Raw genomic sequence first — 27,798 nt, 5'->3', positions numbered from 1 at the left:
GTGTGTGTGTGTGTGTGTGTATGTGTGTGTATGTGTGTGTATGTGTGCATGCAGGGACAGAAGAGGAGATTGACAAAAGGCTTGGGAAACAGGGTGCGATGGATTGCTGGTTAAGAGTGGAACTGGAACATGTTATTACAGACATTATGTTAGTACAGACAGTATGTTAATTACACACTATTACATGTTGACACTTTCATGATTCAGACATTTAGAGGCATAAACATTAGACAAAAGCATTTTTCAGACTTTCCAATTAATTTTATTATGATTTTTAATGTATTCCCAATACACAAAACATGAAATAACCCAACTAATAAATATACAGATAAATGATAAATGCATAACTTAAAATGTTATATGATTTTAATATCTAGATGCGTACTGTAATATTCTATCTACACAAATCCCTTTCTGTTTGACCCTGAACCCAAACTGACCTTGGGTGATGATGACCACTCAGACCTGTTTGACCCTGAACCCAAACTGACCTTGGGTGATGATGACCACTCAGACCTGTTTGACCCTGAACCCAAACTGACCTTGGGTGATGATGACCACTCAGACCTGTTTGACCCTGAACCCAAACTGACCTTGGGTGATGATGACCACTCAGACCTGTTTGACCCTGAACCCAAACTGACCTTGGGTGATGATGACCACTCAGACCTGTTTGACCCTGAACCCAAACTGACCTTGGGTGATGATGACCACTCAGACCTGTTTGACCCTGAACCCAAACTGACCTTGGGTGATGATGACCACTCAGACCTGTTTGACCCTGAACCCAAACTGACCTTGGGTGATGATGACCACTCAGACCTGTTTGACCCTGAACCCAAACTGACCTTGGGTGATGATGACCACTCAGACCTGTTTGACCCTTTAAAGTAGCCGACAGTAACAGCTCTGAATCTGTCCTGCAGGTCATTTTATTTCTCCCCCAAGTTCATAATCTTATTGTGGACATAGAAGACTAAAAACACCAGCAAGTCATCTCCAAGGGATTTTAAATGTGGAGATCTGTTCCAAAGTATTCCCTAATAGAGATACAGTATGTGATGGTATACAAGTGTAAACGAAGTTTGAAATGACATTGTTTTAGTCAAATATTATATCCGATTGGGTTTCTTGCAGTCAATTTGCAGTTTACAAATGATTTGAATTATGTTCCAGCTGCCTGACCATCCACTCAAGAAAAAGTTGCCCCACGGCTGAATGTAGTTGTTGATCCCTGCTATACAGGCTTTTATTATTGATGTTTATGCAGAGAAAAGAGCAATGGGATTTGAGCTGGTACAAATCCAGTCTCTCACATCCATGGTTGAAACCTAGTTTGACTTGTTCTTTTTTAATTGAACCTTTATTTAACTAGGCAAGTCAGTTAAGAACAAATTCTTATTCAAAATGACGGCCTACCAGAAGGCAAAAGGCCTCTGGGATTAAAAATAAAATGAATTACATAAAAATATAGGACAAAACACACATCACGACAAGAGAAACAACAGAATACAACATGAAGAGAGACCTAAGACAACAACATAGTACGGCAACAACACATTACAACACAGCATGGTAGCAACAACACATGACAACACAGCATGGTAGCAACAACACATGACAACACAGCATGGTAGCAACAACACATGACAACACAGCATGGTAGCAACAACACATGACAACACAGCATGGAAGCAACAACACATGACAACACAGCATGGTAGCAACAACACATGACAACACAGCATGGTAGCAACAACACATGACAATACAGCATGGTAGCAACAACACATGACAACACAGCATGGTAGCAACAACACATGACAACACAGCATGGTAGCAACAACACATGACAACACAGCATGGTAGCAACAACACATGACAACACAGCATGGTAGCAACAACACATGACAACACAGCATGGTAGCAACAACACATGACAACACAGCATGGTTGCAAGAACACATGACAACACAGCATGGTAGCAACACAACATGATAGCAGCACAAAACATGGTACAAACATTATTGGGCACAGACAACAGCACAAAGGGCAAGAAGGACTTTGTGTATAATTTCACCAGGATTACAATAGTTCACATGACTATGTTTTCATAAGTATAGAAATATTTGACAGTTTTTTACTCACTAATAACTTAGACTAATTCCAGTGTAACAGACCATAATGGGGATCCTAGATGTCATATAAAACAGTCCAGAACTTTGCCTGGCAACACTCTCCAGGTCAAGAACACGTCATGATTGTGTATCCATGCATTGACCTGTCCCACATTTGAACCTTATCAGTGGTGGATCAATGTCCTTACACAGCAAATTACCGTACAGAACAGTACGATATAGTACCTTACAATGTAGTACAGTACACTAGAGTATAGACCCGTACAGGGAATGTGCCAACTAAGAATGAGGACTTGATCTAATCGAATTTAAATAAAACTAAACTACTTACGTAAATTAAAATCTACAAAAGTTGTAACAATATTACATGCTATCTCATATAAGATAATAATGTTAATATAAGATAACAACTTTAGTAATAAAAAATTGGATGTAATAAATGTATCACTAGTCACTTTAAACTATGTCACTTTATATAATGTTTACATACCTTACATTTCTCACCTCATACGTATATACTGTACTCTATACCATCTACTGCATCTTGCCTATGCCGTTCGGCCATCGCTCATCCATATATTTATATGTACATATCCTTACTCATTCCTTTACACTTGTGTGTAAAAGGTAGTTGTTGTGAAATTGTTAGATTACTTGTTAGATATTACTGCATGGTCGGAACTAGAAGCACAAGCATTTCGCTACATTCACATTAACATCTGCTAACCATGTGTATGTGACCAATAAAATTGGATTTGATTTGATTTGTCATGTGCTAGCATATAAACATATTATTAGTTGGGGCTTAACATGAAGCATTGTAGCTCACTGAATCCCAACTCTCCTGAAAATGTCCTAACCATGCTACCTAACTCCTAACTCCTTACTACATTTCCTTCAGAGATGTGTTACTCCCTGTCACTCTGTCACTGGTTGGTGAACCTCAGCCAAAATGTCCACTGAATGCCACATCACATTATAAATGCGTCCTCTCCTCATCTCAGATATCCTGGGTAGTCTCAGGTCACGTGTCTGATGTAGTGCCAACCCGGGTCAGTTAGCTCCGTTGGACCTGAGTTAGCGCTTTCACATTCAATTTGGGTCCAGGTCAAAGTGTCAAATCAGCAAGAAAATGAAGAAATATAGCAACTGATCTAGGAATAGAATGAGAGATGACAACGTGTAAGGCTGACAGGGCATAGCTGTGCAGTATGGAAACATCAATCAGATGGTTGACTTGGTAGTCCTCATATCTGGTGTAAAATATTTTATTTGTTGATGGAGATGGGAGAGTAAGTAATCATGCAGTTAGTTAAAATAACCCTTAACCTCAGGACACGTTTAGATGGTTTCATTTTCAAGAATGGTTACCATTCACCTCAGGTCTAACGGTTAAAGTTAGGACTGGGGGTAGGTAGGGGAATCTGATCCCAGATCACTGATTAGGAGCAACTTTTCTTCAAGCGGTAATATATAATGATTGATTTGATTTCTTACCCATCTTCTAGGTTTCTAGCTATATATAACAATTATATGATCAATGGATTGAAGTTAAATTGGAAACACAAAACAAGGAGCAATTTTTGGTAATAATATAATAGAACAATGTAATAGAACACAATATGACATTACATGACACAATAAATACTGCTTTACATAATATCAGAGGTAATTAATTTCATAAGTAATAGATTATACATTTGGCATATAGACAGCTCTAGCTGTATTTCTATGTAATAGATTTGATATTGATACTACAATAGCATGATACCATGTCATAAAATACATTTACCTTAAAATCACTACAGATTTAAGTCAGATTCAGTGTCATCTTACAGTATCTCTTTGCAATTAACTGCATAATCTTTAAATAACAGTAATGTTGTTTTGTATGCATTGCATCAACTAAATGTGTTATTTGACTTTTATCGCTAATCTGCCCATCCATCCCCATATCACACAGATTTTCCTCTGAAAAATAAGCCATGAACTCAGGCTCTAGAGTATAGCACAGAGGGAGAGTTATCTGTAGATTGTGTATACTGATTGTTTGTGTTTAAATTGTGTGCTAGTCTCTGTTTTGAAATCTGCTTTAGAAAAAGACTGTTAGACGGTGAGGGGAATGTGGGGAGCTACCCCCCCCCCCCCCCCCCCAGAGCTGCTCCCTTCAGACCAAGAGGAGAGGACAAAAATACAGAGAGCTGCCCCCCTCAGATGGCAGTGAGGGTCGGGGGGGCGAGCTCAGGGTTAATGAAGGAGAAGCCCAGGAAGTCTTCCTGGTCAATGGCCGCCAGAACGTCAGGGTCAGAGGGTGTCAGCACGGACGGAGCCGCTGTGAAGAACTTGTCAAAGTTCTCCCCTTTCTTCCCACCCTGAGAGAGAGAGACATTATTACACATAGAACACATATATACACATGAAAAAAAGGACTGAGAGAAAAATCAAACTCCTTCTTCCATACAGACGGGCACACATATCCACACATTAATTATCTCTCTCCCTCTCCCTCTTTCTATTTCTCTCTCCCTCCTTCTCTCTCCCTCCTTCTCTCTCCCTCAGGTGTACAGTAAAGCATGTCACGTGTGGTCCTTGATCCCCTCAGCGTGTGACAGCTGCTCTGTTGGTTGATATGAATCTCATTTGGCTAATGGGCCCGGCCTCTGACGCCAGAGCACATTCTGACACCTCACTGCCCACTCAGCCATTGGCTGGCACGGCCACAGACTGATAAGTGACAGGCTAATGATGGCATAGATTTGCATACGAGACAAGGGAGCGTGACCCCGGGGCGAAAGGGTCATGACTGTTATGACACCCCTGTCTGTTCCAGAATGCTCAAGGTCTATCTCTGAGAATGAGGGAGAAATGAGGAGATATATACTGTATACAGTATATAGTGATGAGGGAGTGGGAGAAAAACTGACACGTGAGAAAGGCTGCTGTAGGCAGACCTGGCTCTCAAGAGAAGACAGGCTATGTGCACACTGCCCACAAAATGAGGTGGAAACTGAGCTGCTCTTCCTAACCTCCTGCCCAATGTATGACCATATTACAGACACACATTTCCCTCAGATTACACAGATCCACAAGAAATTAGAAAACAAATCCAATTTTGATAAGCTCCCATATTTACTGGGTGAAATACCACAGTGTGCCATTACAGCAGCAAGATACAGTGCCTTGCGAAAGTATTCGGCCCCCTTGAACTTTGCGACCTTTTGCCACATTTCAGGCTTCAAACATAAAGATATAAAACTGTATTTTTTTGTGAAGAATCAACAACAAGTGGGACACAATCATGAAGTGGAACGACATTTATTGGATATTTCAAACTTTTTTAACAAATCAAAAACTGAAAAATGTGTGCAAAATTATTCAGCCCCTTTACTTTCAGTGCAGCAAACTCTCTCCAGAAGTTCAGTGATGATCTCTGAATGATCCAATGTTGACCTAAATGACTAATGATGATAAATACAATCCACCTGTGTGTAATCAAGTCTCCGTATAAATGCACCTGCACTGTGATAGTCTCAGAGGTCCGTTAAAAGCGCAGAGAGCATCATGAAGAACAAGGAACACACCAGGCAGGTCCGAGATACTGTTGTGAAGAAGTTTAAAGCTGGATTTGGATACAAAAAGATTTCCCAAGCTTTAAACATCCCAAGGAGCACTGTGCAAGCGATAATATTGAAATGGAAGGAGTATCAGACCACTGCAAATGTACCAAGACCTGGCCGTCCCTCTAAACTTTCAGCTCATACAAGGAGAAGACTGATCAGAGATGCAGCCAAGAGGCCCATGATCACTCTGGATGAACTGCAGAGATCTACAGCTGAGGTGGGAGACTCTGTCCATAGGACAACAATCATCGTATATTGCACAAATCTGGCCTTTATGGAAGAGTGGCAAGAAGAAAGCCATTTCTTAAAGATATCCATAAAAAGTGTCGTTTAAAGTTTGCCACAAGCCACCTGGGAGACACACCAAACATGTGGAAGAAGGTGCTCTGGTCAGATGAAACCAAAATGGAACTTTTTGGCAACAATGCAAAACGTTATGTTTGGCGTAAAAGCAACACAGCTCATCACCCTGACCACACCATCCCCACTGTCAAACATGGTGGTGGCAGCATCATGGTTTGGGCCTGCTTTTCTTCAGCAGGGACAGGGAAGATGGTTAAAATTGATGGGAAGATGGATGGAGCCAAATACAGGACCATTCTGGAAGAAAACCTGATGGAGTCTGCAAAAGACCTGAGACTGGGACGGAAATTTGTCTTCCAACAAGACAATGATCCAAAACATAAAGCAAAATCTACAATGGAATGGTTCAAAAATAAACATATCCAGGTTTTAGAATGGCCAAGTCGAAGTCCAGACCTGATTTCAATCGAGAAACTGTGGAAAGAACTGAAAACTGCTGTTCACAAATGCACTCCATCCAACCTCACTGAGCTCGAGCTGTTTTGCAAGGAGGAATGGGAAAAAATTTCAGTCTCTCGATGTGCAAAACTGATAGAGACATACCCCAAGCGACTTACAGCTGTAATCGCAGCAAAAGGTGGCGCTACAAAGTATTAACTTAAGGGGGCTGAATAATTTTGCACGCCCAATTTTTCAGTTTTTTATTTGTTAAAAAAGTTTGAAATATCCAATAAATGTCGTTCCACTTCATGATTGTGTCTGACTTGTTGTTGATTCTTCACAAAAAAATACAGTTTTATATCTTTATGTTTGAAGCCTGAAATGTGGCAAAAGGTCGCAAAGTTCAAGGGGGCCTGGCAAGGCACTGTATGTGACCTGTTGCCACAAGAAAAGGGCAGCAGTGAAGAACAAATACCATTTTAAATACAACCCATATTTATGCTTATTTATTTTCCCGCTTGGGGAATATTAAGAGATAGAGAGAGACGTAGACTGAGAAAGAGGTAGAGAGAGATAGAAAGAGAGAGACAGACACACGTAAAAAGAAGTAGAGAGAGAGAGACAGACAGAGAAAGAGGTAGAGAGAGATATAGAAAGAGAGAGAGACAGACAGAGAAAGAGGTAGTGAGAGAAAGAGCGAGACAGACAGACATAGAAAGAGGTAGAGAGAGCTAGAAAGAGAGAGAGACAGACAGAGAAAGAGGTAGAGAGAGATAGAGAGAGAAACAGACAGAGAACGAGGTAGAGAGAGAGAGAGAGACAGACAGAGAAAGAGGTAGAGAGAGAGATAGAAAGAGAGAGACAGACACACATAGAAAGAGGTAGAGAGATAGAAAGAGAGAGAGACAGACAGAGAAAGAGGTAGAGATAGAAAGAGAGAGACAGACAGACATAGAAAGAGGTAGAGAGAGATAGAAAGAGAGAGAGAGACAGACTGAGAAAGAGGTAGAGAGAGATAGAAAGAGAGAGACAGACAGACAGAGAAAGAGGTAGAGAGATAGAAAGAGAGAGACAGACAGACAGAGAAAGATGTAGAGACAGAGAGATAGAAAGAGAGAGACAGACAGACATAGAAAGAGGTAGAGAGAGAGAGATAGAAAGAGAGAGACAGACAGACAGAAGAAGAGGTAGAGAGAGAGAGATAGAAAGAGAGAGACAGACAGACAGACAGAGAAAGAGGTAGAGAGAGATAGAAAGAGAGAGAGACAGAGAAAGAGGTAGAGAGAGAGAGAATAGAGGAGGTAGAGGAAGAGGTAGAGGTAGAGAGAGAATAGAGGTAGAGGTAGAGAGAATAGAGGAGGTAGAGGAAGAGGTAGAGGTAGAAAGAGAATAGAGGTAGAGGTAGAGAGAATAGAGAAGGTAGAGGTAGAGGTAGAGAGAGAATAGAGGAGGTACAAGAAGAGGTAGAGGTAGAGAGAGAATAGAGGGGGTAGAGGAAGAGGTAGAGATAGAGAGAGAATAGAGGAGTAAGAGGTAGAGATAGAGAGAGAATAGAGGAGGTAGAGGAAGAGGTAGAGGTAGAGAGAGAATAGAGGAGGTATTGGAAGAGGTAGAGGTAGAGAGAGAATAGAGGGGGTAGATGAAGAGGTAGAGATAGAGAGAGAATAGAGGTAGAGGTAGAGGAAGAGGTAGAGGTAGAGAGAAAATAGAGGAGGTAGAGGAAGAGGTAGAAAGAGAATAGAGGAGGTAGAGGTAGAGGAAGAGGTAGAGAGAATAGAGGAGGTAGAGGAAGAGGTAGAGGTAGAAAGAGAATAGAGGAGGTAGAGGAAGAGGTAGAGAGAATAGAGGAGGTAGAGGAAGAGGTAGAGGTAGAAAGAGAATAGAGGAGGTAGAGGAAGAGGTAGAGGTAGAGAGAATAGAGGAGGTAGAGGAAGAGGTAGAGGTAGAGAGAATAGAGGAGGTAGAGGAAGAGGAAGAGGTAGAGAGAATAGAGGAAGTAGAGGAAGAGGAAGAGGTATAGAGAATAGAGGAAGTAGAGGCAGAGGTAGAGGAAGAGGTAGAGAGAATAGAGGAGGTAGAGGTAGAGGTAGAGGAAGAGGTAGAGAGAATAGAGGAGATAGAGGAAGAGGTAGAGGTAGAAAGAGAATAGAGGAGGTAGAGGTAGAGGAAGAGGTAGAGAGAATAGAGGAGGTAGAGGAAGAGGTAGAGGTAGAGAGAATAGAGGAGGTAGAGGAAGAGGAAGAGGTAGAGAGAATAGAGGAGGTAGAGGAAGAGGTAGAGATAGAGAGAGAATAGAGGAGGTAGAGGTAGAGGAAGAGGTAGAGAGAATAGAGGAGGTAGAGGAAGAGGTAGAGAGAATAGAGGAGGTAGAGGAAGAGGTAGAGGTGGAGAGAATAGAGGAGGTAGAGGAAGAGGAAGAGGTAGAGAGAATAGAGGAGGTAGAGGAAGAGGAAGAGGTAGAGAGAATAGAGGAGGTAGAGGAAGAGGTAGAGGTAGAGACTGACAGTTCTGGGTTTGAAGGGAGGCTGTATCTCCATTCTCTCCAGTCGGTCCCAGTCCATCCAACGGAAGAAGGGATGCTCCCGTATCTCTTTCTCCCCCTCCTCCCCTCCGCCCAGTCGCTTCGCTGGGTGCTTGGTCAGGAGCTGGGTACAGTGGAGAGGAAGAAAGAAGAAGAGTGTGAAAATGGAGGAAAAGGGAGATGGAGAGATAGAAAAGAGGAGAGCAATCTTGTCTTGAAATCTCATTCTTGCTGAGTTGCAAGGTTAGTATGCTGTACGTTCCACTATGTTGACTTAGAATTGACATGTGTGAGATATGCCTTCTTGAGGGGTCTAAGTGAATTGAATAGGATGTAGATTACCCCCTTGCAGATGGCGACGGCCTCACGGGACAGACTCTTGGGATAGGAGACACTCTGCTCCATGATGGACTGAAATAACTCCTCCTCATCAATACCATCAAAGGGAGGCTGGGAGGGGAGGACAGAGAGTGTTGAGGGGGGTGAGAGAGTATGGAGGGGAGAAGGGGGGATTGGGGAGGGAGAGAGGGAGGAAGGGAGGGGAGAGGAGGAAGATAGAAAAAGAGTGAGGGAGGTGAGAGCGAGGTGGAGATAGAGAACTAGAAAACAAACCAGATTTTGACCAACTCCCATATATACTGGGTGAAATAGCACAGTGTGCCATTACAGCAGCAAGATGTGTGAACTGTTGCCACAAGAAAAGGGCGACCAGTGAAGAATAAACACCATTGTAAATACAACCCATATTTATATTTATTTTCCCTTTTGTACTTTAACTATCTGCACATCGTTACAACACTGTATATAGACATAATATTACATTTGAAATGTCTTTATTCTTTTGAAAATCTGTGAGTGTAATGTTTACTGTTAATTTCCGATTGTTTATTTCACTTTTGTTTATTATCTATTTCACATGCTTTGGCAATGTTTTCCATATGTTTTCCATGCCAATAAAGCCCCTTAAATTGAAATAGAAATTGAGAGAGAGAGAGAGAGAGGACATAGTTGTTTCTATTGTGTTGAAGCCATTGGTGCTAGATTCAGTGCTAGAAAGAATGGAGAAGTCAAGTCATACCTGTCCAGCCAACATCTCATAGAGCAGCACCCCATACGACCACCAGTCAACTGCCTTACCATAGGACTGGTAGGCTACAATCTGACAGACAGGGAGGACAGGGGGGAGGACAGGAGGGAGGACAGGAGGGAGGACAGGAGGGAGGACAGGATTACACAGAGGGTCAGGAAACGCTGTACATCTGTCGATACACTATATACACTATGTGTGTTTGTGAGGAAGAGAGAGAGAGACAGGGAGAGAGAGACAGAGACAGTGACACAGAGAGAGAGACAGAGACAGTGACAGAGAGAGAGAGACAGTGACAGAGAGAGAGAGAGAGAGAGAGAGAGACAGACAGACAGACAGACAGAGACAGACAGAGACAGACAGAGACAGACAGACAGACAAACAGACAGGTGTGTGTATAGTCAATAATTAAGAGCTGACACAATGTGGGATAGACAACAATTCCCTCTCTGGCTCTGGGGAGATATATTGTATCTCTGACCACAATGACAGATGCAGGAAAATCAATAGAGATTTTACATTAGATAATCAATCCCCTACTGGTTTAACTATGAGGTTAATGATACCACAATGACACACACACCAATCACCAGTCACACTGTCTCTCACACACCAATCACCAATCACACTCGCTCACACACCAATCACACTGTCTCTCACCAATCGCCAATCACACTCTCTCACACACCAATCACACTGTCCCTCACACACCAATCACCAATCACACTCTCTCACACACCAATCACACTGTCCCTCACACACCAATCACACTCTCTCACACACCAATCACACTGTCTCTCACACACCAATCACCAATCATACTGTCTCTCACACACCAATCACCAATCACATTGTCTCTCATACGCTAATCGCCAATCACATTGTCGCTCACACGCCAATCACACTGTCTCTCACATGCCAATTACCAATCACACTGTCTCTCACATGCCAATTACCAATCACACTGTCTCACACACCAATCACACTGTCTCTCACACACCAATCACAAATCACACTCTCTCACACACCAATCACACTGTCTCTCACACACCAATCACCAATCACACTGTCTCTCACACGCTAATCAACAATCACACTGTCTCTCACACACAGAACACATGCATATACTGCATGCACGCGTACACACTCTCTCTCACTCACACACACACACACACACACACACACACACACACACACACACACACACACACACACACACACACACACACACACACACACACGAATCATAAGAAGTTAATGCTGACAAGGTCAGTGGGGAGACATGAAGTGAAGAGAGGTGGGACCAAACAAACAGACAGACGGAGGATGTCTCAGAGGAAGGAGGGATGAGAGGTGAGAGGTGGGGGGGTAAGTACTGTGCTGGGCGGGCATGAGAGGGAGTGAGTGGGGAGAGTAAGAGGGGTGATGAATGGAGTACCTCTGGTGCGATGTAGTCTGGGGTCCCACAGAAGGTACGTGTAGTGTCACCTTCAAACATGCCCTCCCTGCACATCCCAAAATCAGCTATCTTTATATGACCCTCACTGTCCAGCAACACGTTGTCCAGCTTCAGATCCCTGTGAGATAGGGAGAGGGAGATAGAGAGACACAGAGAGAGAGAGAGAGAGAGAGAGAGAGAGAGAGAGAGAGAGGAGAGAGAGAGACCATTTGTACATCGTTACAAAACTGTATATATACAAAATATGACATTTGTAATGTCTTTATTCTTTAGAAACTTCTGTGAGTGTACTGTTCAATGTTTGGGGCAGCAGGGTAGCCTAGTGGTTAGAGCATTGGACTAGTAACCGTGAAGGTTGCAAGTTCAAATCCCAGAGCTGACAAGATACAAATCTGTTGTTCTGCCCCTGAACAGGCAGTTAACCCACTGTTCCCAGGCCATCATTGAAAATAAGAATTTGTTCTTAACTGACTTGCCTGGTTAAATAAAGGTAAAAAAAAAAATGTATTGTTTATTTCACTTTTGTATATTATCTACCTCACTTGTTTTGGCAATATTAACATATGTTTCCCATGCTAATAAAGCCCCTTGAATTGAATTGAATTAAGAGACAGACAGTAGGAGAAATTGACAGAGAGAAAGAGAGAAAGAGAAAGAGAGAGAGAGAATGTAATTGAGAGAGAGACAGAGAGACATGGGGATAGAGAGCTAGCTATTGATGACTGACCACAGCTTAGAGAGAGAGAGAGAGAGAGAGAGAACACGTATTGTATGGCCTTGATCAGACCACAGTGGGTGACTAATATAATGTTGCTGCCAGCCACTGATCAGGTCAGGTTCAGGTTACCCTTATTACCTGTAGATGATTCCTTTAATACCTGTAGATGATTCCTTTAATACCTGTAGATGATTCCTGTAATACCTGTAGATGATTCCTGTAATACCTGTAGATGATTCCTGTAATACCTGTAGATGATTCCTTTAATACCTGTAGATGATTCCTGTAATACCTGTAGATGATTCCTGTAATACCTGTAGATGATTCCTGTAATACCTGTAGATGATTCCTGTAATACCTGTAGATGATTCCTTTAATACCTGTAGATGATTCCTGTAATACCTGTAGATGATTCCTTTAATACCTGTAGATGATTCCTTTAATACCTGTAGATGATTCCTTTAATACCTGTAGATGATTACTGTAATACCTGTAGATGATTCCTGTAATACCTGTAGATGATTCCTGTAATACCTGTAGATGATTCCTGTAATACCTGTAGATGATTCCTGTAATACCTGTAGATTATTCCTACCTGTAGATGATTCCTTTAATACCTGTAGATGATTACTGTAATACCTGTAGATGATTCCTGTAATACCTGTAGATGATTCCTGTAATACCTGTAGATTATTCCTTTAATACCTGTAGATGATTCCTGTAATACCTATAGATGATTCCTACCTGTAGATGATTCCTGTAATACCTGTAGATGATTCCTGTAATACCTGTAGATGATTCCTGTAATACCTGTAGATGATTCCTGTAATACCTGTAGATGATTCCTGTAATACCTGTAGATGATTCCTGTAATACCTGTAGATGATTCCTGTAATACCTGTAGATGATTCCTGTAATACCTGTAGATGATTCCTTTAATACCTGTAGATGATTCCTGTAATACCTATAGATGATTCCTACCTGTAGATGATTCCTGTAATACCTGTAGATGATTCCTGTAATACCTGTAGATGATCCCTTTAATACCTGTAGATGATTCCTATAATACCTGTAGATGATTCCTACCTGTAGAAGATTCCTTTAATACCTGTAGATGATTCCTTTAATACCTGTAGATGATTCCTATAATACCTGTAGATGATTCCTACCTGTAGATGATTCCTTTAATACCTGTAGATGATTCCTTTAATACCTGTAGATGATTCCTTTAGTATGGAGGAAGAAGAGGCCTATGGCTATCTCTGCTGCATAGAACCTGAGAGAGAGAGAGAGAGAGAGAGAGAGAGAGAGAGAGAGAGAGAGAGAGAGAGAGAGAGAGAGAGAGAGAATGTAATTGAGAGAGAGACAGAGAGACATGGGGATAGAGAGCTAGCTATTGATGACTGACCACAGCTTAGAGAGAGAGAGAGAGAGAGATAATGTAATTGAGAGAGAGACAGAGAGACATGGGGATAGAGAGCTAGGTCGAGATAGAGTTAGCTATTGATGACTGATCACAGCTTATTGATGATGGGGTAGCACCTGGCTGAGAGGGAGGAGGAGGGAGAGGGGAGGAGAGCAGGGAGGGGACGGATGGTGGAGGTGACTGTGATATGTATGGCAATCTGCTTGACTAATAAAACCAGATGGAACAATGGATGGAGAGATAGGGAAGTAGGTTGCATACATACGCTGCGTGAGGCTCTTTGAACTTGCCAACTATCTGGATGTGAAACATGAGGTCTCCTCCATTGACATACTCCATCACATAGTAGAGACGGTCCTGGGTGATGGAAAATAATGATGCTGTTACTAGGGAAACGAAAACACACACACATTGCTTCATGAGGCAAATGAATGGACATTTTAGTCAAATAGTCTAATTATTGTTTGACCTGAGGGAGCAAACAGACAAGACCACACAAACACGATCACTAGTATCACTGCCCTGGTATTCTCCTAATGATGTACACAGTCTCACACACACACACACACACACACACACACACACACACACACACACACACACACACACACACACACACACACACACACATGGACATTGTACACATGGCCACTATAGAGAATGCAAAAACACACTCATGGATGGGCGCACTCACAAACGTACGCTCGTATAGGCACGTGCTCACATCCATACACACACACATACACATTATGTAATTCCCCTCCAGTCAAAATGAAAAACAATCTGTTCTCAAATAACCTCTCCTCCAGGACTAATGACCTTGTTAAGGGAAGCAAGCTAATTATTTAATTGGTTCATTTAAACACAGATCTGGGTCAACTAAGACCAATATGATTAAAGGGTGAAACACCTAAATGTCTTAAACTTGAGGTTCATTGACCAAAACAATTTGATTCAAGACCTGATGGTTCAAAGCACTGACATGTCACTGGCTGTTCATTGACTGAACAGTGTTTATTCTACATGATTGATTGACAGACATAATGACTACATGTAGTGAATGCACTTTAAGGACTTTGTTGCAAACTGCCAGGAGGGTATTGTGGTAAGGCATGTTGCTCCATCACACACACCTCTGTCTGGAAGGCTGAGTAGAGTGCTGTGAGGAAGTGGGGGCGGTTGGCCAGTCCCAGAACCCTCCTCTCCACCATGGCGCTCTCTGTGTCCTCATCCTGGAACAGCACATCCTTCTTCAACACCTTCACCGCAAACAGCCGCTCACTTCCTCTCTCCTCAGCCAGCAGTACCTGGGGGAGAGGGGGAGGGGGAGGGGGAGGGGGAGGGGGAGGGAGGCTGGAGTTAGGGTAAGTGGGGGGCATCTGACCGACTGACTATCAAAAAGACAGACTGGCTTCATGTGACAACATTGTTACATAGACAAGCAAACCCAATGCTTCAGACACATCTCAGCACACACAGCTGAGATCATCCACAGAAAGTGACTAGACAATCTATGCACAAGAACATCTTTTATCACTAAACCATTTACAGTATTTTCAAATGTTACATCCACAATATCTGTTCCTCATTCCATGTAATCACACTCCTGCTGTTTCTTTCTCTCTCTCTGTCTCACTGTCTCTGTAATTCTATCTCATCAAGGCCTTTTAATCGTTCAAGGTATTACAGCTCTCTCTCTCTCTCTCTCTCTCTCTCTCTCTCTCTCTCTCTCTCTCACTCTCTCACTCTCCCCCTCTCCCCCTCTCTCTTCCCACCCCTCCCCCTCTCTCTCTTTCTCTCTCCCCCTCTCTCGCACTCTCCCCCTCTCCCCCTCTCTCTCTCTCCCTCTCTCCCTCCCCCTCCCCTTCTCCCCCCTCTCTCTCCCTCTCTCGCTCTCCCCCTCTCTCTCACACTCTCTCGCTATCCCCCTCTCCCCCCTCTCTCTCCCCCTCTCTCTCTCCCCCTCCCCCTTTCTCTCTCCCCCTCTCTCTCTTCCGCCCCCTCTCTCTCCGTCCCCCCCCCCCCTCTCCCCTCTCCCCCCCCTCACCCTCTCTCCCCCCTCCTCCTCTCTCTCTCTCACTCTCTCGCTCTCCCCCTCTCCCCCTCTCCCCCCTCTCTCCCCCCTCTCTCTCCCCCTCTCTCTCCCCCTCTCTCTTCCCCCTTTCTCTCCGTCCCCCTCTCCCCCTCTCCCCCTCTCTCTCCCCCTCTCTGTCTCTCTTCTTCCTCTGTCCCTTCTTTCTTTGCATCGTATTTATTTTTCTTGTGTGTGTGTAAAGTAGCCTAACGAACCATCTTGTATTCAATACCAGGATCAACGACCCAGACGAGAAGGGGTGAAGAGGCAACTGGCAGCAGGGGATGATTAGGGGGCCATGATATTGTGAGGTGCCAGGTTGAGAGTTTAGCCAGGGCTCTGGGGTTAACAACAAGAGGTGGGTGACCACTGAGAGTCATATCTGAAAGTCAGCTAGTACAATGTTAATGATGCTATTAATGTGTGTGTAATCGTTATGGTTTCAGGTCTATACAGTATCTAATAGAATGGCTGGCATGACAGTGATGGAGTTTTAATGTCAACTCAGTTAGACCCAAGGGACAACATTGGGCAGTGACACTATCTGTCATACCTGTACTTTGATTGTGTTGCATCATCAGGCAGGTGTGTTATGTTTATTACAGTGTGTCTACAGGCAGGTGTGTTATGTTTATTACAGTGTGTCTACAGGCAGGTGTGTTATGTTTATTACAGTGTGTCTACAGGCAGGTGTGTTGTGTTTATTACAGTGTGTCTACAGGCAGGTGTGTTGTGTTTATTACAGTGTGTCTACAGACAGGTGTGTTATGTTTATTACAGTGTGTCTACAGGCAGGTGTGTCGTGTTTATTACAGTGTGTCTACAGGCAGGTGTGTTATGTTTATTACAGTGTGTCTACAGGCAGGTGTGTTATGTTTATTACAGTGTGTCTACAGGCAGGTGTGTTATGTTTATTACAGTGTGTCTACAGGCAGGTGTGTTATGTTTATTACAGTGTGTCAACAGACAGGTGTGTTATGTTTATTACAGTGTGTCTACAGGCAGGTGTGTTATGTTTATTACAGTGTGTCAACAGACAGGTGTGTTATGTTTATTACAGTGTGTCTACAGGCAGGTGTGTTATGTTTATTACAGTGTGTCTACAGGCAGGTGTGTTATGTTTATTACAGTGTGTCTACAGGCAGGTGTGTTATGTTTATTACAGTGTGTCAACAGACAGGTGTGTTATGTTTATTACAGTGTGTCTACAGGCAGGTGTGTTATGTTTATTACAGTGTGTCTACAGGCAGGTGTGTTATGTTTATTACAGTGTGTCTACAGGCAGGTGTGTTATGTTTATTACAGTGTGTCTACAGGCAGGTGTGTTATGTTTATTACAGTGTGTCTACAGGCAGGTGTGTTATGTTTATTACAGTGTGTCTACAGGCAGGTGTGTTATGTTTATTACAGTGTGTCTACAGGCAGGTGTGTTATGTTTATTACAGTGTGTCTACAGACAGGTGTGTTATGTTTATTACAGTGTGTCTACAGGCAGGTGTGTTATGTTTATTACAGTGTGTCTACAGGCAGGTGTGTTATGTTTATTACAGTGTGTCTACAGGCAGGTGTGTTATGTTTATTACAGTGTGTCTACAGGCAGGTGTGTTATGTTTATTACAGTGTGTCTACAGGCAGGTGTGTTATGTTTATTACAGTGTGTCTACAGGCAGGTGTGTTATGTTTATTACAGTGTGTCTACAGGCAGGTGTGTTATGTTTATTACAGTGTGTCAACAGACAGGTGTGTTATGTTTATTACAGTGTTTCAACAGACAGGTGTGTTATGTTTATTACAGTGTGTCAACAGGGAGGTGTGTTATGTTTATTACAGTGTGTCTACAGGCAGGTGTGTTATGTTTATTACAGTGTGTCTACAGGCAGGTGTGTTATGTTTATTACAGTGTGTCTACAGACAGGTGTGTTATGTTTATTACAGTGTGTCTACAGGCAGGTGTGTTATGTTTATTACAGTGTGTCTACAGGCAGGTGTGTTATGTTTATTACAGTGTGTCAACAGACAGGTGTGTTATGTTTATTACAGTGTGTCTACAGGCAGGTGTGTTATGTTTATTACAGTGTGTCTACAGGCAGGTGTGTTATGTTTATTACAGTGTGTCAACAGACAGGTGTGTTATGTTTATTACAGTGTGTCTACAGACAGGTGTGTTATGTTTATTACAGTGTGTCTACAGGCAGGTGTGTTATGTTTATTACAGTGTGTCAACAGGCAGGTGTGTTATGTTTATTACAGTGTGTCTACAGGCAGGTGTAGGTGTGTTTATTACAGTGTGTCTACAGGCAGGTGTGTTATGTTTATTACAGTGTGTCTACAGGCAGGTGTAGGTGTGTTTATTACAGTGTGTCTACAGGCAGGTGTGTTATGTTTATTACAGTGTGTCTACAGGCAGGTGTGTTGTGTTTATTACAGTGTGTCTACAGGCAGGTTTGTTATGTTTATTACAGTGTGTCTACAGGCAGGTGTGTTATGTTTATTACAGTGTGTCTACAGGCAGGTGTGTTATGTTTATTACAGTGTGTCTACAGGCAGGTTTGTTATGTTTATTACAGTGTGTCTACAGGCAGGTGTGTTATGTTTATTACAGTGTGTCTACAGGCAGGTGTGTTATGTTTATTACAGTGTGTCTACAGGCAGGTTTGTTATGTTTATTACAGTGTGTCTACAGGCAGGTGTGTTATGTTTATTACAGTGTGTCTACAGGCAGGTGTGTTATGTTTATTACAGTGTTTCAACAGACAGGTGTGTTATGTTTATTACAGTGTGTCTACAGACAGGTGTGTTATGTTTATTACAGTGTTTCAACAGACAGGTGTGTTATGTTTATTACAGTGTGTCTACAGGCAGGTGTGTTATGTTTATTACAGTGTGTCTACAGGCAGGTGTAGGTGTGTTTATTACAGTGTGTCTACAGGCAGGTGTGTTATGTTTATTACAGTGTGTCTACAGGCAGGTGTGTTATGTTTATTACAGTGTTTCAACAGACAGGTGTGTTATGATTATTACAGTGTGTCTACAGGCAGGTGTGTTATGTTTATTACAGTGTGTCTACAGACAGGTGTAGGTGTGTTTATTACAGTGTGTCTACAGACAGGTGTAGGTGTGTTTATTACAGTGTGTCTACAGGCAGGTGTGTTATGTTTATTACAGTGTGTCTACAGGCAGGTGTAGGTGTGTTTATTACAGTGTGTCTACAGACAGGTGTGTTGTGTTTATTACAGTGTGTCTACAGGCAGGTGTGTTATGTTTATTACAGTGTGTCTACAGGCAGGTGTGTTATGTTTATTACAGTGTGTCTACAGGCAGGTGTGTTATGTTTATTACAGTGTTTCAACAGACAGGTGTGTTATGTTTATTACAGTGTGTCTACAGACAGGTGTGTTATGTTTATTACAGTGTGTCAACAGACAGGTGTGTTATGTTTATTACAGTGTTTCAACAGACAGGTGTGTTATGTTTATTACAGTGTGTCTACAGACAGGTGTGTTATGATTATTACAGTGTGTCTACAGGCAGGTGTGTTATGTTTATTACAGTGTGTCTACAGACAGGTGTGTTATGTTTATTACAGTGTGTCTACAGACAGGTGTGTTATGTTTATTACAGTGTGTCTACAGGCAGGTGTGTTATGTTTATTACAGTGTTTCAACAGACAGGTGTGTTATGTTTATTACAGTGTGTCTACAGACAGGTGTGTTATGTTTATTACAGTGTGTCTACAGGCAGGTGTGTTATGTTTATTACAGTGTGTCTACAGACAGGTGTGTTATGTTTATTACAGTGTGTCTACAGGCAGGTGTGTTATGTTTATTACAGTGTGTCTACAGACAGGAGTTGGTGTGTTTCAGTACCTTTCCGAAGCTGCCTTTTCCCAGCACCATGAGGAAGTTGAAGTCCTGGAGGCAAATCCTGGGCTTGACCGGTCCTGCAGGTAGGGTGGCCAGACAGGGGACTGACGGGGCTGAGGGGGACAGGACAGACACGGGGACAGGAACAGACACAGACACAGGGGCAGGCCTCAGGGAGGGGGGGAGAAGGGAGGGGGGAATAGCATCTAGACCACTAGGCTCCTATTGAAGAGAGGAGGGGGAGGGGGGGAGGGCTTAGTTATAATAAAACTGTCACACACATCCACAGACACACAAACCTGCAATGTATGGATTTTAATGAAGCACTCCTGCACTCTGGTGGCCAAAGTGAGGGAACTCACACACATTTTGTTTGGTCATACTCCGAGTCTAAATATACCTATATATACCAATAGTTATATATAATATATGTATTCTATAACTCTAACTACACTACCCATAATCCACTGCATGAGAGTATGTCTTACATTTTCGTCAGGGACAGGCATGTTGTAGTACTCTCCCTCATCCTGATCCAGCAGTTTGAACCAGCCACTAACTGAGTGACGGAATATCTCGCTCACTCCGAACGACAGCGATCCCATGAAGTCATTCCGAGACGTACGATCCCAATCCCACACCTCCACCGACAGACGACGGTCCCACTGCCGCCCACGCACCGAGCTGGGGAGAGAGATGGGAGTGAAAGAGGTTACCGACCAGGTATCCGACCTCCAGTCATCTGCACACCTCAAGACCATGTCAGTCCACTGAGATAAAGCTCCTGGGGCTAACACAAGTCTAGTTCCCTGTGCAGAGTTCCCAGAACTACTGGTACACACACACACAAACATGATCACTAGAACCACTGCCCTGGAATTCTCCTAATGATGTACACAGTCACACACAGACACGCACGCACACACACACACACACACACACACACACACACACACACACACACACACACACACACACACACACACACACACACACACACACACACACACACACACACACACACACACACACACACACACACACACACACACACACACACACTCACAAGGTGAAGCTCTCGTTCCAGACGGGGTTGAGTGTGGAGCGGATAGTCTTGGTCTTCTGTTTGCTCTGGCTCTTGGGGTCAGGGATTAGCTTGAGCTTCACGTAGGGGTCAGACAGACCGTTGGGGTCCATGGGGATCAGGTTACGAGCCTCCCGCACTGAGGGGGGAGAGAGGGGGGTGGAGGGAAAGAGGGAGGGAGAGGGTGAGAGAGAAAGAGAGACAGAGAGACAGAGTCAGACAATGGATAGCATAGATGGCCATACAGGTGCCATCTGATCTTAATTTGACCCAGTTTCTCACAGCAGGAAAATAATCCTGCAGCAACAGGAAATGTGAATATTATGTTGATTATGATGAATGTACATTTTTTTTGTAGGGGATGATAAAAATTGTATTAGGGCAAATCTAGTCTGAAATTACAAACTTTAGAAGCCAGTTTAAACTTGAAAACACTACAAGTTTACAATTCCTTCTGTGCATGAAAATTCTGCTACAATAGGATGATCAAATTAAGATATGGCATCTGTAGATGCACCACAGAGAGCATTACTTGTGGGAGTGTGTGCCTGTATTCAGCTCCCCCAATCCGCCTGGTGGTCAGTACCTGACAGTGCGAATGGTAGGGTGACATCAGTGGTGGAAAAAGTATCCAATTGTCATACTTGAGTAAAATGTCATCTGATGAAGATCATCAAAGGTTAGTGTTTAATTTAATCTCTATTTGTGCTTTTTACGATTCCTCTCTTGGGCTGGAAAAATGGCTGAGTTTTTCTGTGAGTTGGTGGTCACCTAACATAATCATTTGTGGTGCTTTCGCTGTAAAGCCTATTTGAAATCGGACACTGTGGTGAGATTAAGAACAAGATTACCTTTAAAACGGTATAAGATACATGTATGTTTGAGGAATTTTAATTATGAGATTTCTGTTGTTTTGAATTTGGCGCCCTGCACTTTAACTGGCTGTTGTCATATCATCCCGTTAACGGGATCTAAGCCATAAGAAGTTTTAATAGAAAATTACTCAAGTAAAAGTAAAAGTCACCCTGTAAAATACTGCTTGAGTAAAAGTCTAAAAGTATTTGGTTTGTTAAATATACTTAAGTATCAAAAGTAAAAGTAGAAGTTTAAATAATTTCAAATTCCTTATATTAAGCAAACCAGATGGCACAATGTTCATATATATATATATATATTTACAGATAGCCAGGGGCACACTCCAACACTCAGACATTATTTACATACAAAGTACTTGTGTTCAATGAGTCTGGCAGATCAGAGGCAGTAGGGATGACCAGGGATGTTCAATTGATACGTGTGTGAATTGGACCATTATCATGTCCTGCTAAGCATTCGAAATGGAACAAGTAATTTTGGGTGTCAGGGAAAATGTATGGAGTAAAAATAGTACATTATTTTATTTAGGAATGTAAGTGAAGTGAAAGTAAAAGTTGTCAAAAATATATATAGTAAAGTAAAGTCCAGATAGCCTAAAAAATGACTTAAGTAGGACTTTAAAGTATTTTTACTTAGTACTTTACACCACAGGGTGACAGAGACGTGTAAACCCTGTCTCTATCAGTGGTTAGGGACAACTCTTCTCAACACTTAGTACTTTACACCACCGGGTGACAGAGACATGTAAACCCTGTCTCTATCAGTGGTTAGGGACAACTCTTCTCAACACTTAGTAATTTACACCACCGGGTGACAGAGACATGTAAACCCTGTCTCTATCAGTGGTTAGGGACAACTCTTCTCAACACTTAGTACTTTACACCACCGGGTGACAGAGACATGTAAACCCTGTCTCTATCAGTGGTAAGGGACAACTCTTCTCAACACTTAGTAATTTACACCACCGGGTGACAGAGACATGTAAACCCTGTCTCTATCAGTGGTTAGGGACAACTCTTCTCAACACTTAGTAATTTACACCACCGGGTGACAGAGACATGTAAACCCTGTCTCTATCAGTGGTTAGGGACAACTCTTCTCAACACTTAGTACTTTACACCACCGGGTGACAGAGACATGTAAACCCTGTCTCTATCAGTGGTTAGGGACAACTCTTCTCAACACTTAGTAATTTACACCACCGGGTGACAGAGACATGTAAACCCTGTCTCTATCAGTGGTTAGGGACAACTCTTCTCAACACTTAGTACTTTACACCACCGGGTGACAGAGACATGTAAACCCTGTCTCTATCAGTGGTTAGGGACAACTCTTCTCAACACTTAGTTGTGACCTGTGATGAAGATGTCCTCGTTCTCTCCCCGGACGGTCAGGTGGATCCTGCCTCTCTTCTCTGTATGATCTTGACCACACAGGCTGGGCACCAGGCTCTCACAACGCTTGTGGACATTCATCTCACAACCTGTAGTACATACACACAAGTATAGACACATCAACACACACACACACACACACACACACACACACACACACACACACACACACACACACACACACACACACACACACACACACACACACACACACACAGAGAGATAATAACACGTGTTAAGAAACCACTCACACACATATACTGTACATTCATGCTACACACACATCACAACTGCTGCTCTTATTATGATTGATAAATATTGCACAATTTAAACACTTTCCCCCCAATCCCCCCATCCCCAAAACACATGTAAATATTGGACTTCCTGTATTATACTTATGCTAAAATGTTTATTATATTCTACTGAGCCATTTACTTTATGTTGGTATTCTTATCTTTTATTATGTCTTATTGTTGTTGCAATGTCGAGAAGGAACCTGCAAGTAAGCATTTTGGCTAATAATTATTGAAACAGAACGTCTGGTTACTTACAGGAGCATTTCATGCCCTGTTGGATAAGGCCATAGAGCAGAGAACCACAGTGATCACAGAACGTTGGAGAAGTGTAGGTCTGAGGTCGAAATCTGTGTTTACTCTTCAAGTCCTGAGAGAGAGAAAGAGACAGACAGACAGACAGATACGGGAGTAGTAAGTCAATGAGACAGACAGAGAGAGACATGAGAGGAGTAAGTCATTCAGACAGACAGACAGACAGACAGACAGACAGACAGACAGACAGACAGACAGACAGAGAGACAGACAGGCAGACAGGCAGACAGGCAGACAGACAGACAGATAGACAGAAAGACATGAAAGTAGTAAGTCATTGAGGCAGACAGACATGAGAGGAGTAAGTCATTGAGATAGACATACAGGAGAGGAGTAAGTCATTGAGACAGACAGACAGGAGAGTAGTAAGTCAATGTGACAGACAGAGAGAGACATGAGAGGAGTAAGTCATTCAGACAGACAGACAGACATGAGAGTAGTAAACCATTGAGAGAGACGGACAGACAGACAGACAGACAGACAGACAGACAGACAGACAGACAGACAGACAGACATAGAGTAGTAAGTCATTGAGAGAGGAACATCCTCATGTTTATGTGTTGTGATAAACAGGGGGAAACGAGGAGAAACGAGGGAGAGTTTGAGAGTGGTATATTCATGGCAACCAATTACATTTCTGTGCTGGGAAGAGAGTTCGATATGTTAATGGAATGTGTTCCTGGGGAAGCCTGAATCATCTCTATCTGCTTTTCAGCTTATCAGTTTCTTCCCCATCCACATCCCCTTCCTCTGTAACTGTCTGTCTTCCTCTCCTCACCCTCTCTACTCCCCAAACCCCATCTCACACCCTTTGAGCTTAACTTTGAGAACACCCCCCCCCCCCCCACCTCTTTCATTCTCTGCCAACTCTCGCTCTCTCTCCATCAGGCAGTTTCTGAGCCAAGCTCTTCCTCCCAATTCCACCCTGTCAATCGTTCTCCCTCGCATACACACATACACATGCACTCAATAGTGCTCTCTCTCTCTCTCTCTCTCTCTCTCTCTCTCTCTCTCTCTCTCTCTCTCTCTCTCTCTCTCTCTCTCTCTCTCTCTCTCTCTCTCTCTCTCTCTCTCTCTCTCTCTCTCTCTCTCTCTCTCTCTCTCTCTCTCTCTCTCTCTCTCTCTCTCTCTCTCTCTCTCTCTCTCTCTCTCTCTCTCTCTCTCTCTCTCTCTCTCTGACCTAATTTCTGATCCAGTTTATTTAGCTGGCAGATAAGTCTGAAAAAAGACAACCCTCTTTGAAATCCCAAAGAGAGACAGAGGGAGAGAGCAATCTGTTCACCCTCTCCACTTCTGCTCATGTCTGTCTTCCTCCCGCTCTCAACCTGAATCCCTCCTCTTTGTTTTATCTTCTCCGTCATCCTCTCTCTTTCTCTTCCTCTCTCTGGATGGCTTGGCAAGATAAAGGGAGGAGTGAGGGAGGCCTGAAAAGGGGAAGTGTGGAGTGGAGGGATAAATAGATGGAGAGACGTAAAGATCTATATGAGGATGAATGACAGTAAAGGCGGAGTGGAGGAATGACAGACAGAGGGACAGGTGTGTGTGTGTGTGTGTGTGTGTGTGTGTGTGTGTGTGTGTGTGTGTGTGGTTGTCTGGAATGATGGATGGATATGGGAGGAGGGATGGAAGGGAGGAAGGTGAGTGTAAAAGCTGGGAGAAGGGGGAAGATTGACTCACTTCTGTAGGAGCAGTGGGGGCTCCAGGACAGGTGAAGGTTACATACTCGTGACATCGCTTGTGGACAGAGAAACTGCACACTGCCACAAAACACAGAGCAGAAAGACAAATTACTACATCCAAATCCATTTGATCCCTGTTTATAAAAACCTCATCTGATTCCAAGAATAATGTGGAAAATGTGTGTGTTCTAGTCTTTGTCAAATAAAAAAACTAACTGCTGAATGTCATTGTGATCACGAATGTTCACTAGGGGTTCAATGTCAAAAACACAATGCTTCAATCAATACCAAGATAAAATATTCCTTCATCAATGGTATAATTGCTGTTAATGTCTTTGGACAAATGCATTTGTAAAATGTGTTATAAAAAATGGTAATGATCGGCTGATTAATGATAACTTATGATCCAATAATCCTTACCTTGACATTGAAATCCCTGCTTTCCAATTCCCCTGTGTGGAACAAACCATAACACAACACAGAAACCATCACTGATCTTAAAACCACACAACTGAAAGGACTGGCCTGCTCAGTGGAAGATGAGCAGATGGGCCTGAACAGAAAGAGGTGCATCATTTGGTGCAGTGCTGTAACCCACGAATAATCCAATGTTAACAAATCAAGATGGCTATAGCACTTATAGATATGGCTCCTTCTTTTGTTTTATCAAATAACAGCAGCCGACAAGGACGCATCAGCAGAAACCCTCAGAATTACGGGGTTGTTGTGGCAAAAACATGTCCTTGTGACGGCTTTTATGGAATAAAACAGCAGAAATACAGTGAGAGTCTGAGAGTGAGCTGCAGGATATAGATTACTACACTTACTTTAGTGCTGATCAGGTCAACGAGAAGAGAGAGGGGGGTTATTGCCTCTCTCTCTCACACACACACCAAACACCCCCTCCTAACCCACTCCTCCCTCCTCCTCCCCCTCTCCCTTTCCTCCTCCCCCCTCCACCTCCTCCCCCTCCTTCTCCTTCTCCTCCTCCCCCTCCCCCTCCTTCTCCTCCTCCCCCTCCCCCCCCTTCCCCCCCTTCTCCTCCTCCCCCTCCCCCCCCCCCCCCCCTCCTTCTCTTCCTCCCCCTCCTTCTCCTCCTCCTGTTCCTCTTCCTCCTCCTCTTCCAGAGTTGCAGTCTTCTGCTTTCCTGTCTCCTTAGATCTTAATTGAATAATTAAAGCTATTGATTGGCTAAAGAGTCCACACAGCCAGTTTACTGGCTGTGAATCAGCTGCTGATTAAAAGGTAAGCAGCAGAGAGGCGGGAGAACAACACCCTACAGAGAGAGGGCCCTTGAGGATCACACTGAAGTACCCCCCCAGGTTCATCTCAATAGTCACAGAGTTCTCCTCTCCTCTCCTCTCCTCTCCTCTCCTCTCCTCCTCTCCTCTCCTCTCCTCTCCTCTCCTCTCCTCTCCTCTCCTCTCCTCTCCTCTCCTCTCCTCTCCTCTCCTCTCCTCTCCTCTCCTCTCCTCTCCTCTCCTCTCCTCTCCTTCATTTGCACTGTCTGACAACGACAGGCTTGTGACCTAGTGAAGGAGGGGAAATGACATCCGTCATATTGGTTTCACCTCTCCAGTGTTTCCATTTCAGTACAGATGAAGGAAAGGAGACGAGGAGTGTAAACCACTCTAGGTGGTTCAGTACTATGACAGTTCTTTGTACTGTCCACCAGAGAGTGCCAGAGACGCAGAGCTACAGTAGACAGGGCAAACAGCACCACCTGATGGTCATAGGATGACAGGACAGAAGACAAGCCAAAAGCATCTATCTGGAGAATCCTATTATATTAGGAAAGTAGGGAAAGGGAAACAGACTACCTAGTCAGTTGTACAACTGAATGCATTCAACTGAAATGTGCCTTCCGCATTTAACCCAACCCCTCTGAATCAGAATAAAGATACATATCTATTTATTCGGCCATACATCCTCCACATATACATGGCTGTCATATGATAATGTGTAGCGATCTATTCCTGTACCAGGGGAATGGAGAGGAGACCCTGTGAAGTCTCGACAAAGGCCCTGCAGGCAGAATATTGACAATATAAAGTCTCATTTCAATCCCCAGGTGTTTGTTGTCAATAGTATACAGCCCTAGAGGATGTGATTTGAACTGTGTAGTACTGATCTCTTTTATCATGTCTATTGTAGGAAACCAGCAGAATCTCCACAGGGAGAGATGCAGAGATGCCTGTAACTCGTGTGGAAGACTGCTGTCTGGAGTGCTATGGTATTTTTGTGATGTGTATTTTTAAACGACCAAAACAAAATCTAAGAGAGCGCTACCATATCTATCTTTCCTCCTTTGTTAAATAATCAAACTGTAATTTTGACAGTTATTCACCAAAATGTACTGCAAACTTCCCAGAGGCTGTTGGCTAAAGGAGAGGCCTGCACTCAGCCTACCCTCTCCACCATATGTCCACACACACATCCACGCACAGAGACGTGCACGCACAGATTCTACACTGGCCTGCTTTGGGTGTGTCTGCCAGAATGAGCTT

General features: G+C 43.2%; 1 protein-coding gene across 1 annotated transcript in view; it reads right to left on the bottom strand.

Moving 5' to 3' along the window:
* Positions 1-4,267: 4,267 nt before the first annotated feature.
* Positions 4,268-27,798, bottom strand: part of LOC135521867 (protein kinase C alpha type-like) — a 38,289-nt gene continuing 14,758 nt past the window's right edge. The window contains 15 exon segments of the mRNA XM_064947645.1: positions 4,268-4,510; positions 9,007-9,147; positions 9,366-9,473; positions 10,102-10,182; positions 11,549-11,687; positions 13,501-13,563; positions 13,979-14,070; positions 14,847-15,020; positions 19,654-19,872; positions 20,139-20,334; positions 20,717-20,873; positions 22,965-23,093; positions 23,556-23,667; positions 25,290-25,369; positions 25,712-25,743. Coding sequence (XP_064803717.1) covers positions 4,349-4,510; positions 9,007-9,147; positions 9,366-9,473; positions 10,102-10,182; positions 11,549-11,687; positions 13,501-13,563; positions 13,979-14,070; positions 14,847-15,020; positions 19,654-19,872; positions 20,139-20,334; positions 20,717-20,873; positions 22,965-23,093; positions 23,556-23,667; positions 25,290-25,369; positions 25,712-25,743 — 1,885 coding nt within the window. The 3' untranslated portion in view covers positions 4,268-4,348.

This window comes from Oncorhynchus masou, chromosome 30 (genome assembly GCF_036934945.1).
Source record: "Oncorhynchus masou masou isolate Uvic2021 chromosome 30, UVic_Omas_1.1, whole genome shotgun sequence".
Classification (NCBI taxonomy): domain Eukaryota; kingdom Metazoa; phylum Chordata; class Actinopteri; order Salmoniformes; family Salmonidae; genus Oncorhynchus; species Oncorhynchus masou.
The sequence above is the reverse complement of the archived record's forward strand: the minus strand, read 5'-3'. Positions and strand labels throughout refer to the sequence as shown.